This window comes from Vulpes vulpes, chromosome 10, assembly GCF_048418805.1.
Source record: "Vulpes vulpes isolate BD-2025 chromosome 10, VulVul3, whole genome shotgun sequence".
Classification (NCBI taxonomy): domain Eukaryota; kingdom Metazoa; phylum Chordata; class Mammalia; order Carnivora; family Canidae; genus Vulpes; species Vulpes vulpes.
The window spans coordinates 66,861,102-66,876,542 of NC_132789.1; the positions used below are offsets into that span (position 1 = coordinate 66,861,102).

A 15,441-nucleotide genomic window follows, 5' to 3' on the forward strand; every position below is an offset into this window, starting at 1 on the left:
AACAGACAAACTCTGCACACATGGAATATAAATTCTATCATTACTTATCATCTCTAGGTGTAATCATAAAGGGACAGGTAAGTAAGTGGATCAAATTCTCATGGTCAAAGAGGCTGACTCCCTTCAGGCTTCCTAGCAGAGATAAAACACTTTAAATCAGACACATTGTATCTTTCATTCAGGCATGAACATGAATCTCCAAATTGCTACATTTATTTGGTTTTATTGAGATCCATTAATCCTACTCTCTTAAAGGTTTTTCTTTTTTGTTCCCCAGTTAACCTTATAAACTTGAATTCATACTTGGCTAATTTGTTTATAATAATTCTTTTCCTTTTTCCATGTTATCAAATATTTGCTGTCAGACTGTTTGACAGGGGAAAATTCAGTAACAGGTTAATGAATTTCAAATAGGGAATCAATTATTATTAAACCAAACTTGATAGTGAGCTGAATTTAACTTTTTGAATCTACATGATTGGAATCACATTAACTATAACAATATGATGTATCATATAATGTTTCAATATGTTTCAGTATTAAAATATATCTCAAGGAGCCATAATATAGGCAAAGTGCCACACAAAGATAAAAAAATCCATTAACTGGAACATATATGTAGTTTCAAACAAATCATAATTTTAATTTCCTCAGAGATTCAATATGTCAAAAATACCTGATAAGCCTTTACTTCAGATTTTAAATATGTAAAGTATTTTGCAGGAAAATAGTAAATTTTGACTCAGCAATACAAATTATTGCCATATCTTCCTTCATTCTACTAAAAAGCTTAAGCGTGTGAAGTACCATAAATTGTACAATATTTACCTTTATGCATGTGGAATTAAAAAAGAAATAGCAGTCATTCCCAACTTCTGCCATTTTCAACTCTCTTGCTGCTAATCCAATGTTTTTTTTTTTTTAATATAAGAATTGCAGGAATGCAAATAGAAGAACTATCAGTGTGTAAGGGGGAAAAAGAATTTCTTTTCCACAGTCTTTCAGGCTATCAGTAGTATTCCTTTAAAACTGACCTCCTGTTGACAGTATATTACACAATAGATAATTCTTAAAGAAATTTAAATTAGAAGATACCTTCTCTAGCTTTGCAGAAATGTTGAAAGTGGTTGCTAGTAAGCACACAAACTCAAACTTCCAGAATTTTCCTCATTGTTACCTAATCCATTGTTTGCTCATCATAAATGACCTCACACGTAACTGTAGGCTTAGCCTACCCTAGTAAATTCTGCATAGTATTTCTCTTCCTCAATTCAAGTATATTAACTAAATAGACTAGTAAAAATAAAATATTTTATCTTTTAATGTTCTTTTTTTTTTAATCTTTTAATGTTCTGATTGACTCTGGGTCATAAGCTAGTTCATAATTTCATAGTTAAAAGTATTAAGTATTTCACAAGTTAATAACGGTTTTCTAAACTCTCATTTCTACACATGGTTTGGAAACAAAACTAAAATTTTCTAATAAGTAGATATACTATCTATACTCCCAAGATATTAAGTAAAATTATTTAAATATGTACTCACTGCTATCCATTGAATTGGGGGAAAAATCATTCAGATTGTGTCATTTTAATAGGTACCCAAAAATAACTGGACTATTTATTCATCTTGTAGCTATATTCCATTAATTTTTCATCCATCATAAAAGGAGGAATAGCTTCTTCCTATAGCAGAAAGGTTCCAGAGTGTCTATAAATTTTGAGAATTTGTTGAAGACAAAGTGAAGTAATCTGATTCCCAGAAGAGACATTTCAATCAGTAGTTACTGAAGTCTTTCTTCATCTTAGTATCTTTAATAAAAGAACTAAAACCTAGCAGAAATCATTAAAATTATTCATAGGAGGCGACTTAAGAAGAAGCCATAGATATGACATATTACAGCAGATCAAAATGTATTTTTAAAATGCAATGTACTTTGAATTGGAAATTAAGAAGATAAAGGCATAGGGATTCTCACTTAGTTAAGTAAAACAGACTAATTGGTATGAACTTTTCAAATACTTTAAGGTAGAAATCCAGGAAATAAAATAAGGAAGTAAAGCTTAGAAAAGAGTTGTTTGCCTGTAATTGTAAATAAGGGAAAAAAAGAAATAGGCAATATTAAAAGTAAAGTGAAGAAGTAGAAAATAAAGATTTGGCTAAACCTTTGAAAATGTTAGCAAAGATATATATTATTTTTTAAAAACTTAATATCTTGCCTTCTGTTTTGTCCTACCTTCTAACTCTAGAACAACAATGTACTCATTTTAAGCACATAGGTTACTGAGAAAAACACCTCTAGGAAATATCTTTAAGTGGTCTTTGCTTCCAGATAAACCCTTTCTCTGCCTGTGAGCTTTTGGCTGCATGGATTATTTCTAAATACTGTTACCAAACACCATTATTGCATGATTACGTGTAACATCATGATTAAAGCCACTGTGAGAGTCCCTATTTTTACATAGGGGAAAGGATGAAAAAATGTTTTTACCTTTTGGAGTATGTTGGGAACAATTACATTCCATTAGACGCAGCAAAAACAGGTCAAACCAAAATGGAGATTTTTTTTTTTTGTCATTGCAAAACACAGTAAATAGATCCTTACATTTTGTCAGTCTTTAGAATGCCTGGAGCCTTAATTTCTTCTTCCTTTTTTTCTTTTTTAAACAAAATTCTATTTTCTTTCCTTCCCTCTCCCTTCTCTTAGTCACGTCTTTCCTGTTGTAAAATTCATTCTAGTCTTTCAGGAAATGCTATCACCATACTCAGGAGGATTTTTACTCCCTGTAATGAAGAAGGATGGGAAAGGTGCCTCCACAGCTGGGAGTAGGCCTGAGAATTCTCTAAGTATTTTGTGTTGGCCAAGGTAGACTCACACTGAGTGTTTTTCATCTTTGATTCAAACACATCAGTCAGAGAAGAAAGTCTTCCAATTTGTGATCCGATTACACCACTTTAAGTACAGGGGCCAGTAGTATCTCCTTGCTGGCTCTTCAGGTTTATGAGAATCAGGCAAAGCTGCGGGCTGCTACCCATTAGAATAGGAGCCCCATTTGTAATTGTGAGTTGGACCTGAGGCTCTCCCCTGCCTTGGACTCCCCTGTCTCAGCCAAAGGCTTTGCTCCAGGCACTGATGAAATCAAAGCCCTGGAAATAGAGTGCTTCCTGAGGAATGGTTAGCCTTGCTACTACTATTCAAACAGCAAGTAGAATGTTTTAAAAGATGATCCCGTCTCAGAAATGACAGAATGTTGGACCTAGAAGATTCTGTGGCAGTTTGGGAAATGACAGTTGATAGTTGTGAGGGTTATTTAATTGTCGTTCCCTTGAGACCCGTTAAACAAGCTGCTTGTTGGGATTCCTCTGGAGGAACAGAAAATCACTGGTGCTTGACTACAAAACGCTAAGTGTCTCGTCCCAGTAGTTCACAGCGCCAGCATCAGGTGTTCTAGTCCCCTGTCCCTCTTTAATATATGAATATATATTTGGACTTTTTGTGTTTTCCTAGGAGAAAAATACAGCAGAACAGAAAGTAAATGAAATGGCAAATCTCTTCTTTCTCCTGTCTGGTTCCAGCAATCAAAAAAACAGCACTTTTTTTTTTTAAGGGATATTCTTTGGGAGGCCTTTTCTATAAAGATGTCTTTTCCAAGGATGAAGTCAGGACAATGCTGGACTCTATGGGAACTTATAGATAACACAGTTACGGAAATGAGACCTGGGTCTTGTGGAAGCAGGTGAAAATGGCAGTGGTCAGAACTCCCCTGCTGGAGGCTACTAGCTAAATATTGCATATTTTATTCAGTCATTGGCCCTCTTATCACTTACCCTCCAATATTCGTGGGAGCAAGGAGTCCAACAAAGCTGTTGATGGACTAGCTCTGCAGTTGATGGGACTCCCAACAACTCAAGCCATCTGGACTCTGGGGGAGCTCATAGTTAAGACAAAAGAGATTCCTATGGGAAAAAAAATCGAGATTGAAATCCGGTTTGGGATGGGACTGAGGCTAACTTTTGCACTCAGTAAAGAGCATCAGGAAAACTTCGACCATATTATGCAGCACGATGAGGGGTCATGAGAAGGGTGTTAGTGCGTGTGTGAGGACGGGGTGCCCGGTGTCTCATCTACAGCTCTGCTTGCACCCAGGAAACCCGTTTCCATCAGGCCTTGGGGTGGGGGCTGGAGGGGGGTGTGTCTCTGAAGATTTCTAAACGTCTACAGGAATTTATTACAGAGAACAGGCAACTAACTTTCTCCAGAGTAGTGTGAAACCGCCATCTGAAAGAATTCATTACTTAAAACTTGATATTCTGTGATTTGCAGGATATACAGCATCGGTTTCCCATGGTGGTTAATCAAGCACACACACACACAACCCAGCAACCGACCTCTGGGGTCAGGGTCATCACACCCCGGACCAAAGCTCGCGAGAGTGTGCACACGCGGTTTGGGGAAGGTGGGCGGGCGGGGGCGGTACCTCGGCTCCCGCACTACAACTCCCAGAAGGCGCCGCGGTCAGTCAGTCAGTGAGGGGGCCGCTTCCGCGCATGCGTCCCCGCCCTCCATGCTTGGCGGCGGGGGGACGCGGTGGCGGGGTGGGGCGGCGCGTCCGGCTGTCGGGGACGCTTTCCTGGCCGCGGCGCTGTGTGGAGGCGCACTGTGCCTCGAGGCCCGGCTGGTGGGGCCCGCCATGAGGCGCCTGGGTTCCGTGCAGCGGAAAATGCCGTGCGTGTTTGTGACGGAGGTGAAGGAGGAGCCCTCCGGCAAGAGGGAGCAGCAGGTACGGAGGGGCGCGGGCGGCGCCGCGGCTGCGCAGGCGCGTCGGGGCTCGGGGAGGGTCCTGCAGGCGGGGAGGTCCGGGCTCCCCAGCTGCAAGCCGGGGCATCTCCGAGGGAGCTTTTTCTGATAAGACGACTAGCACTTAGCATCGCATGGCAATCGAACATGCACATCTTAACGTTGATGGATATGCCTTTTTTTTTTTTTTTTTTTTTACCTACCACCTTTTTTGGGGGAGGAAGACCCCTTCCCTAACTATTCATCTAATCACCGCAACCCAAACTTTACTGCTTTCCAAGAGCGTGGAGATTTTAGAAGACTCCTCGCCTTAACGGTTCTAAACAGGGAACCGGTGGCAGCTTGACCAGCTAGCCTAACTGGGTCCCTAAGGTGAGAGAGACCTCAGGTGTTGTTACTAGCAGTGGCCTGCTGGTTTCTCACTTTGCCATCCCGTCCCTGGATGCTCAAGTCTCTCCCACCGGGTGTTTGTCACAGAGGGACCTCGGTAAATCACCTTACTGGTGAATGATTGACCTGTATCAAGGTGATTCTTTCATGTGTAGCAAAGTCTTTGATAGAATTCCTTGATAGGTTTTGGGTTTTTTTTTTTTTTTAAGATTTTATTTATTTATTCATGAGAGAGAGAGAGAGAGAGAGAGAGAGGCAGAGACACAGGCAGAGGGAGAAGCAGGCTCCATGCAGGGAGCCCGACGTGGGACTCGACCCCTGGTCTCCAGGACCATGCCCTGGGTCCAAGGGCATTAAACCGCTGAGCGACCCAGGCTGCCCATGCTCCCAACTCTTGATACAAAATTCATCATGTGCATTTGCATCCTGTGCATTCATCATAGGCCTACACACACACACACACACACACACACGCCTCCTTACATCATTTGCATTGGCGTTCTTGTTTTCTAGACTAAAAGACCTATAAGGTGGAGATTGCCCTGGTATTTCTAGTCCCACTTTCTAGGACCTAATCTGTAGTAGGCACTGGAGAAATATTTGTTGAATTAAAGAATGAACCTCGGAGTCCTTTCATGCCAATTTTCCATTCACCTTGACACTTTTTACTGTTTTTTTTTTTTTTTTTTTTTTTTTGGTTTATTTATTTATTTTAGAGACAGAACATGCAGACATGGTCCAGGCAGAGGGAGAGAGGCCTCAGACTCCTCACCGAGTGCAGAAACTGGTCCTGGGGCTCTTTCCCACAACCCATGAGGTCATGACCTGAGCCAAAACCAAGAGTGGCTCTCTCAACCAACTGAAGAAGGCAGCCAGGCGCCCCTTACCTGGACACTTTTTACTTTACAACATAACATTTCTAGTGCCACTGCTAGATCTTAATAGTTTATGTGCTGTTTGTGCACTACCTGGCTATTCTTGCCTACCACCCAGAATGATCATCATCATGTTCTTTCCTGGTCAAAACCCCACAGTTACTACTAACTGTAGCAGTAGTTGCCAAGCTTTTATTTATTTATTTATTTTTAGCCATGACAAACCTAAATATTGATATCCCAAATAGTGATTCACTCTAGCTGTGATTCTCAACTTTGTATGTTGGGCTGGGAGTGGGTAGTTGGTAAAGCACCTTCCACCAGGAAAAATAAGCACCTGTTTTCCCCCTCTACAGTAGAGATTTACCGACAGTATTATTTATAGCATAATATTCAAATCATTAACCATAATTCAAGGCTTCCCAATAATCAGGCTCAGTCTACTCTTGAGGTACCTGTTGGATGCACCATGAGTTACCTGGGCTCAGTGCAGCAGAAGATATGTGTGTTGGCGACCAGTTGCCTACTTAAAGTGAAGTTCTGTCCTGTTTGAACAAAGTCTGCTTCATCCTGTGAACATACCGGGCACAGTCCTGTCTTTATTTTTGCTTATGCTATGCACTCTGCCTGGATTACTTCCAGAATTTTTAATTTTTTCAAATCAGACTTTCTCTATGAAATCTTTGATCATCTTAATTATCCCAGTGATCTCCTCTGTCTGGAAATTGGAGGACCATTCAGTTTATACTCGCTGTTACTTTTTAAACATGGTTACCTTGTTTTTCCAGTCGTAGTTTAAAGTCTTTAATGAGAAGAGGTCCGTGTACCCTTTGGTATCTTATATTGTCTTTGAACCTGTTGATAGCAAAGTAGTAGAAAGTTGATTCTTCTAGAAGGAATGTTTGGAGCTCATCAAGAGCTCCATGGGCAGAGTAATCTCCCTGGGATCTTTGATAAATTTGAATGCACACCAACATGAGACCTTCGCTGCTCTACCACAGGACGCTGGTTTACCGCAGGTTAAACATATCTTCTGATACTAATTGTAGAAGTTAGTGTTAAATCCCCAGTCATTATTTTATCTTGAAAATACTGAATCAGTAACTGAATGGTGCTGATTTCCTAAGTCTACCTGACTCAGAAATAGTACTTCCATTTATTAGTCTTAAACCTGTACACGCCAGCATTGTGCAGTGCTTTTCACGTTAAGATGTTACTTCAGATAATTTACACTATAAAACAGTTGCCTGAGTCTTTCTCAGAAATAAAAATATATCACAGATAAAAAGTTGGTAGGAATTGTAGAAACTCTCTCTTCCTCCATGGAATGATGGTCTTGGCTTCTCTTCCTGACCATAGAAAAACCGTAAATTATGCAGTTTACTACTGCTAAAGCTGAATGAGCCCCCATTTGTTTTTCTCCTTACTATTTATTATACTTAACATTATATTATGCATTTTGTTACTATTGTCTTGTTCATGAAAATGAAAGTTCCACCAAAGGCAGGTACTTTTTTCTTACCTGTATATTTCCTAGTCTTAAGGTTAGAAGGCATTTAGCAAGTACTGTGCCAGGTAAATGATTGAACACACTGTGCTCGGGAGACTGCTACATAGCACATGGTTCCTGGTGTCCTCTCATGGTCAGTAAAGAAACGTGAACAATTACAGATCGGTGTGGGAAAACGGGTATTGCTACGATAGCAAAGAAGGGAGGGGGAAACTCATGAGAACTTGACAGAAGAAATATTTTTAGATTTTCTTGAAAGGTAAACAGGAGATTGTACCTCAGAAGCAGTGAAATTAAGAATATTCCAAGTGAAAAAAAAAAAAAGAATATTCCAAGTGAGAGTATATGTGAAGGCATAGAGGCTGTTTATCTTAAACCAATTTTCTTTCTCTCTTTTTTAAGCCATTTAAAGTTTTGGCAACTGAAACTCTAAGTCACAAGGCATTAGATGCAGATATATACAGTGCAATTCCAACAGAAAAAGTGGATGGAACATGTTGTTATATTACTACCTACAAAGGTAAAATAAAACTACTACAAATATTATTTAATCACTTTATGAACTATATATATCTGAAGTAGGGCATTTACCCTTCATAAACCCTTGGCAACCTAAGTGTAGGAGCAAAATGTAAAATCCCAGTTGTTATATTTATTTATTATATCACTGTATCTTTCTCTTGGGGGAGGAAAAGAAAGTAATTAACATTTACTTACTACTTATTAAGGGCAGGCAGTATGAGAAATGCTTTATACATGTCATCTCTAATTTGCACAGTAAGCCTCCATTTCACAGATGAGGAAACTGAGTCTCAGAGAACTTAAAGAATTTGTCCAAGACCATATAATTAATGAATGGCTGAACTGGTAACACAACCTATGTTTGATCCTAAAATATGCTCTTATGTCACTGTTTCTAGTACTGACTCCTAGTTTTTATTGCTATTGGCAAAATCTCTAATTTATTTCAATTTATGCACTTTAAGAGCTAGAAACTAAAATAGAAATTGTCACTTCAGGATAAAAAATGCACCGAAAAGAGAGAAATAATCTTTGTGATTTCCTTTTACCTCGTAATTCCAGCAAGAGAAACAGAACAGTTAAATAAACGCAAATTAGACATATTCCTGGTATCAGGAAGTCTTTTCTGAAATGCATTTTTTTTCCATTTTGAATTGTGATTAAAATACACGTAACATAATTTACCATCTTACCCATCTTTATGTGTACAGCTCATCGTTGTGCTACGTCACCACCATATATCTCCAGAACTCTTCATCTTGCAAAATTGAAACTCAATACCTATTAAATAAATAACCATTCCCCCTTCTCCAGCCCTTGACAACCACTATTCTATTTTGTCTCTGTGGCTTTGGCTACTAGAGGTACCTCCTTTATGTGGAATCCTACAGTATGTCTTTTTATGACAAGCTTTTTTCATTTAGCAGAGTGTCCTCATGTTCATTCCCTTCATTTTGAAGGTGGAGTAACGGTTCATGGTGTGTATATGCCACGTTGTTTGTACATACCACATAACTTTATGTATATGCCACATACTTTCATGTCTATATGATTCATCCATCAGTGTACACTTGGGCTACTTCTGTGTTTTGGGTCTTGTAAATGATGCTGCCATAAATATGGTGAACAGATATCTCCTTGAGGCCCTGCTTTCAGTTTTTTGGCGGTATATATTCAGAAGTGGAATTGCTGGATCATATAGTAATTCTATTTTTAATTTTTTGAGAAACTGCCATACTGTTTTCCATAGCAGCTGATGATTCCCTACCTACCAAAAGTGCACAAGGGTTCCAGTTTCCCCACCTCCTCATCAGCACTTCTAATTCTGTTTGACAGTAGCCATTTTAATGGATATGAGTGAATTTTTGTATTTACGAGTAAAAAGAACAGAAGGTCCAGTCAACCAGAAATGACCATATAATTTTAATCTGGTTCTTCATATTATTTATTGGCACAGTTAATAAGGAATACTGAATGTCTGAACCAAACTATAATCAATTATTTTAAAATCTCATATACTTGAAGAAACTAAAAGATTTTTCAGGGTTTTATAATTATATTAAGAAACTTAAACATGCATCATTGTGTTTGATCATGTATAATAATGGCAGATAAACATGACTGGATTGCTAAAAAAAAAAACTAACGGATCCAAAAATGACAGTGCTTGCAAATCCAGAGGTGATCACTGGTATAGGATAAACAGTATTAGCACCGGCATTAAACATACATCGCAGCAAAGGGTTGATGAGGCCAAGTGAAAGCGCCTTTTGTTACCCCATCTTCCCCTTCACTCCTCCCAGCCCCCAAAGTCCTGGCAGGACACACTTTGTCAAATCAGGAATCACTGATGTATGCAGGGAACACCTTGGAAACAGAATCCAAAATGAAGTCTCAGCTGGGGATTTTTATATTCTGCTGGTCACGGAGACATCTTCCTGCTAAGTAACCAGCCTCAACAGCAGAGCCCTCCAGGAGTCTCACTGAGACCAGGTATAAGACTCACTAGTCTGGCTGTTACCAATAAAGAGTGCAGCACATTGCCCTGAAACTTCATGGATCCATGATAATGGATCATCACTAATAATCACTGTTTCATGCCTTGACCAGGGATCAGAGCCATGCAGAAAAACTCAGCCTAATTCCACATTTTTAGGAACTAACCCTTATAGCACAGTTATATTTCAGGAGAAATGTGAATACAGTTATCCAGATAGGTTTCCATTTAGTATAGAGATAGCTTTGGTTTCTCACAAATGCTCATTGCCAATAAAATGTGGCTGTGAATGTCCTTATGAAAAAGTCACATATTTACTTTTTACCTCATCCTCATCATTCTTTAACCAAAGACTAAGTCTTACAGCATAAGGTACTGCTGGGTAAGATGTGTCTGTTAGAATTCATATTTATCTTTGTCTTGTAGGGTTGCTGCTTTTAGGGAAGATGACCCTGTTATATATTGAAAACCTTTCTACCGAAATGTCTTTCAAGATAAGTTTTATTGTTTGCTTCTTAAACTTTCTTTCCCTTTTATTAGACTTTTTTTTTTTTTTTTTTTTTTTTTAGGTCAGCCATATCTTTGGGCTCGGCTAGATAGAAAACCTAACAAATTAGCTGAGAAAAGATTTAAAAATTTTCTACATTCAAAACAAAACTCAAAAGGTTAGTGGGCCCTTTTCTTTTTTTCAGCTTTTTATGATTTAAATAACCTGCAATTTTTGGCTTATTTCTTAAGTGGTAGTATTTGTATACATTATATCCTTCTTACAGTTTAAGTACTGAGGGGAAAGAAGAAAATTGTAATTGAGTATCTTTGTATGTAAACAATATTCTTGAAAAATATTTTGTTTTCCTAACATTTTTATGACTCATAAAAATTGTTGATATTATAAAAACATACACATTACCGGGGCACCTGGGTGGCTTAGTGGTTGAGCATCTGCCTTTGGCTCAGGTTGTGATCTCGGAGTCCTGGGATCGAGTCCAGCCTGGTTCTCTTTCTCTGTCTCTCTCATTAATAAATATAATCTTAAAAAAGTTACATATTACTACATATATACTGTAATGAGCAACACGTTTTGGATTTGTTGCCTAAGAGACAAGTAGGTATTTTTATAAATCAGCCATAGAAATATCAAAGGATTATCAGTATTTTTAATTAAACATTAAAATGGTTAAATATTATATAAGCAGACACATACATTAATCTTTGTATATCCATTCATTCATTAATACATCTTTATAGTACATTAAAAATTCATCATTAATCTGTATATACTGGAACATTGGCTAACTTTAGACTTCTGTCCAGTATTTACAGATAGTGGTAGGTTCAAAATTGAAAAATTTTTTTAAAAAGTATTTGACAGAGTAAGTGAACACAAGCAGGGGAGTGGCAGGCAGAGAGAGAGGGAGAAGCATGTTCCCCACCAAGCAGAGACCTTGATGTGGGGCTTGATCCCAGGTTCCCAGGGTCTTGACCTGAGCTAAAGGCAGATGCTTAACCTACTGAGCCACCCAGGCACCCCTAAAATTGAAAATCTAAAGTGTTAGTACTCTGAGAAGTGCAGTCACATCATGGTGATAATGGAGAATAATTATATAATACCTGATATTATAGCTATTATATAATACCTTATATTATGATATTATGTTCCCACTTTAATTTGTTCATTCTTATATTTTTTAAAATATCACTATATATAAAATTATTTAACTCTTTTAGAATTTTTTTGGAATGTTGAGGAAGACTTCAAACCTGTTCCAGAGTGCTGGATACCAGCGAAGGAAATAGAACAATTAAACGGGAATCCAATGCCTGATGAAAATGGACACATTCCTGGTATCATGAAAACTTTTCTAAAATGCATAAGTAGTTTTTCTGGGAATGGGAACATTTTTGAAAAGTGCTGAGTAGAAAGATACCTCAGATTAAAGTTCAGTTCAGCCAGCATGTAGAGTACCCATAACACACAGAGTACTCTTAGGCTCTAATAATAAAGAAGTGAAGATTAGAACCCTACCTCCGTGATCTTTCAGACACTAGGGGAAATCCACCAATATTAGTATGATTTAAGAACTAAAAGGAAAGTACACACAGGCAGGATATAGTCAGAGAAAAGAGGAATAATTCTAGTCAGCTTCTGGTAGAGGAAGCTCTAAGGGGAGAGGACATCTGTACTGAAGCTTAAGAACCAGAAACTTAGCTGGCAAGGAAGAGGGAAGGTTAGCTTAAGCAAATTCCCACAAAGAGGAGAGATATGGAGTCATGGGAATTTTATGTGACTTCTCTGGCTGGAATGTTTAGGGTGTAGGACTTTGGAGGATATTATAAAAGGTGAGGCTCTAGATGTGGAATGGGCTTAGGTCTTAAAGGGTTTATTCCACTGAAAGGAGTTTGAAATTCATCCTGAAGATGATTATTAAGCAGGTGTGCAGCAGAACTAAATTTAAATTTTTGAAGCAGGATCATGATAAAAGTGGGGTGGGTTTCCCTAGAGACTAATGGACCAGGAAAGAAGTTATTACAGTTCTCCGAGTGAGTATTGAAGGCCAAAGATCACAGTGGTGTATGTGTCCTGGTTTTTGTTTGTTTGATAAAGAATCATCCACATGTGGGAGACTTCTAGAATAGGAGTTAGAGGAATAGCAATAACATTCAGTACACGTGGAATTAATACATCGTTTAGCAAATACTGCAGTAATACAATAAATTGTAGAACACTTACTGCATAGATCTATTGTCCCTGAAACTGGAGAGACAGTAGAGAGAAGACTTAAGGAAAAAAAAAGTTTTAATGCTGTGTTTTAGAATGGTGTTCAATTCTTATTGAAAACGTGAATTTTCTAGTAAAGGAATGCTGAATGCTCTGTAGTGAACCATGAAGAGGTTAATTCCTCAACAGAATAAAAAATAACCTTACGATTAAAAAAATGATTATGATTTAAAAAGTAGTTAAACTTAAAACACTTCCACTGATTTAAATAAATGATATGTGTGTGATAAACATCCAGAAAACATGGAAAATTTATAACAAAAATTGCTTCAAGTCACAATCCAGTGAAAACAATGTGATTACAGTTTTTTCTTTACATGATAGGTTGGGTACCAGTGGAAAAAAACAACAAACAGTATTGCTGGCATTCCTCAGTAGTTAATTATGAATTTGAAATTGCCCTGGTACTGAAGCATCATCCTGATGATCCTGGTCTTTTGGAAATTAGTGCAGTGCCTCTCTCAGATCTCCTAGAACAAACACTAGAGCTTATAGGAACAAATATTAATGGAAACCCATATGGTGAGTAAAGCCTTTTTCCCATTCAATTAACAGTAACTGTCATTTATAAAGAGAACTTTGTGCCTTCAACTTAAAACACATTCGGTAAAGAAATGACTAATTTGAGTTAATAAGCCTTCTGGAATTATAGCCATTTCTATTTATGTCCATGGTGAAATTTATGCATGACTCTAACCATTTTATTAACCCAAAAAGTTGATTTTAGCTTCCCATTCTCCCCTGTAATAACATAGAACTATGTATGAAACTCAAGTGTAACTTTTTTTGCTTTTTAAAATTTAGGTGAAATGAGGTGAATGAAAATCATGTGTTTTTCATGGCTAGGTAATTAGTTTAGCATTAATAAGCCACTAAGAGTAATAAAGAATTGCCCATGAATAGCATATCGAGTATCAAAATCTGTACTATGATGAGTTGAATTCAAGTCCAGAGGGCACTGTGGAGTACATTGTTGACAGGGGGCTGAAGACAGACCCAAGGACATTAAAGCTAGAATAACAAAATCCAATATAGAGATTAGCAGCAGATTGATAGGCAGGTAGAAGGAGGTTAAGATAGTAATTATACGTGTTATCTGAGCTACAGAGTGGCTGTTTGCCAAACACTGTATGATATTTGAACTTGGCTAATGGTACAGAGCAGGGGTTGGCAGACTTTCTCTGTACAAGTCCAGTAAGTATTTAGGTTTTGTAGGCCATTCCTCTGAAATAGGCCATAAACAGTACCTAAGAGAATGGGTATAGCTGCCATTGAAACTACAAAAACAAGCATCTGGTTGGATTTGGCCCATGGGTCATAGTTTGCTGACCCTTGATATTTATAGATTATATGAAGGTAAAATTTAGACTTAATGGGATAAGGTGGCACTTCTGAATGAGGTCTCTCGTTGTATTTCTCTCTTCTGGCAATCCAACTAAACTTTTTGATAAATTTATTGCTAAATGTTTTAAAAGGCTTTTTTTTATTTGAAGAAGTAAATTTTCTCAATTCTTTTTGAAACCTTTGTATGGCTAACAGAAATTTTTACCATTCAGGGTTAGGAAGCAAGAAGCATCCATTACATCTTCTTATACCACATGGGGCATTTCAGATAAGAAATCTACCCACCTTGAAGCACAATGATCTATTATCCTGGTTTGAAGGTTGCAGAGAGGGTAAAATTGAAGGAATAGTATGGCATTGCAATGACGGCTGTTTAATCAAGGTAATGGCAGAAAATAGTTGGCGGGATTATGTCGTTTTATTTAATTTCCTCATCTCACGGACCACCATTCTTTATATGATAATGAAGTGTTTCCCAGGATGTTTTCATTCTCTGGGGCATTGGTTTTCCTAGATGTGCTTCAGAAATAAAGTGATGAAAACATCTGGAAAAATTGCATATTACAGACTCCCTTCTTGGAAATTGATGTTGCACATGAATGCTGAGATAATCTATACCAACTTAGTTTTACTCAGCATTTTCCAAAGTTACTTGATTATAGAATTTGAGGTAAAGTGCCAAGGTAATAGCTAATATTTACAGAATGAATTTTTATACTTTGTGCCCTTTCTGTCTCTTGGACTTGTCTACTTAATTTCTCACAGGTTTCGAAATTGATAATGTTTGGAACTGGACCTAGTCCTATCAGCCCTGATTCCCAACAATTCAAAAAACTCAGATGGTTTTTAACCCCTCTCTCCATTACTTTATACATAAAATTCTTTAAGATTCTGATCTATTGAATCTGTACTTCTCCCCAACCATTTGGCAGTTTTCATTTTAATTGAAGCTGAGAGATTCATACTTGATTTAGTTTATCACCCTCTTTAAGTGTTATCTTTCAGTCTTATCCCTGTCTGTCCATTCTCCACAGTAAGTGAAAATGTTACTTTGTTGCATAAAACAGCTTCCTGACATTCAGGATCTGACCCATGCTTCACTTTCTGAAACTGCTGTAAACTCCCATCGGCCAAATGTACACACACTATTGTATATGCTCTAACCATACTTAAGTAATTGCAATCAAAGCAAAAAGCACCATTCTATCACATGATACTTAGAATGCC

At 37.7% G+C, this 15,441-nt stretch overlaps 1 protein-coding gene across 4 annotated transcripts in view; it reads left to right on the top strand.

Annotated features, from left to right (window-relative positions):
• Positions 1 to 4,507: 4,507 nt before the first annotated feature.
• The window catches only part of RLIG1 (RNA 5'-phosphate and 3'-OH ligase 1), a 97,027-nt gene continuing 86,093 nt past the window's right edge, over positions 4,508 to 15,441 (top strand). For 3 of the 4 annotated variants that reach the window (XR_011994899.1, XR_011994898.1, XM_072724550.1), the window contains exons 1-6: positions 4,558 to 4,781; positions 7,976 to 8,093; positions 10,661 to 10,756; positions 11,820 to 11,936; positions 13,195 to 13,392; positions 14,427 to 14,596. Coding sequence is in view for 2 of the 4 variants with exons in the window: in XM_072724550.1 (XP_072580651.1) it covers positions 4,566 to 4,781; positions 7,976 to 8,093; positions 10,661 to 10,756; positions 11,820 to 11,936; positions 13,195 to 13,392; positions 14,427 to 14,596 (915 nt within the window). In the remaining 2 variants the exon portion in view is untranslated. Of the gene's footprint in view, positions 4,782 to 7,975; positions 8,094 to 10,660; positions 10,757 to 11,819; positions 11,937 to 13,194; positions 13,393 to 14,426; positions 14,597 to 15,441 lie in introns of all 4 variants that reach the window. The other variant, XM_025992199.2, reaches the window with a different exon arrangement.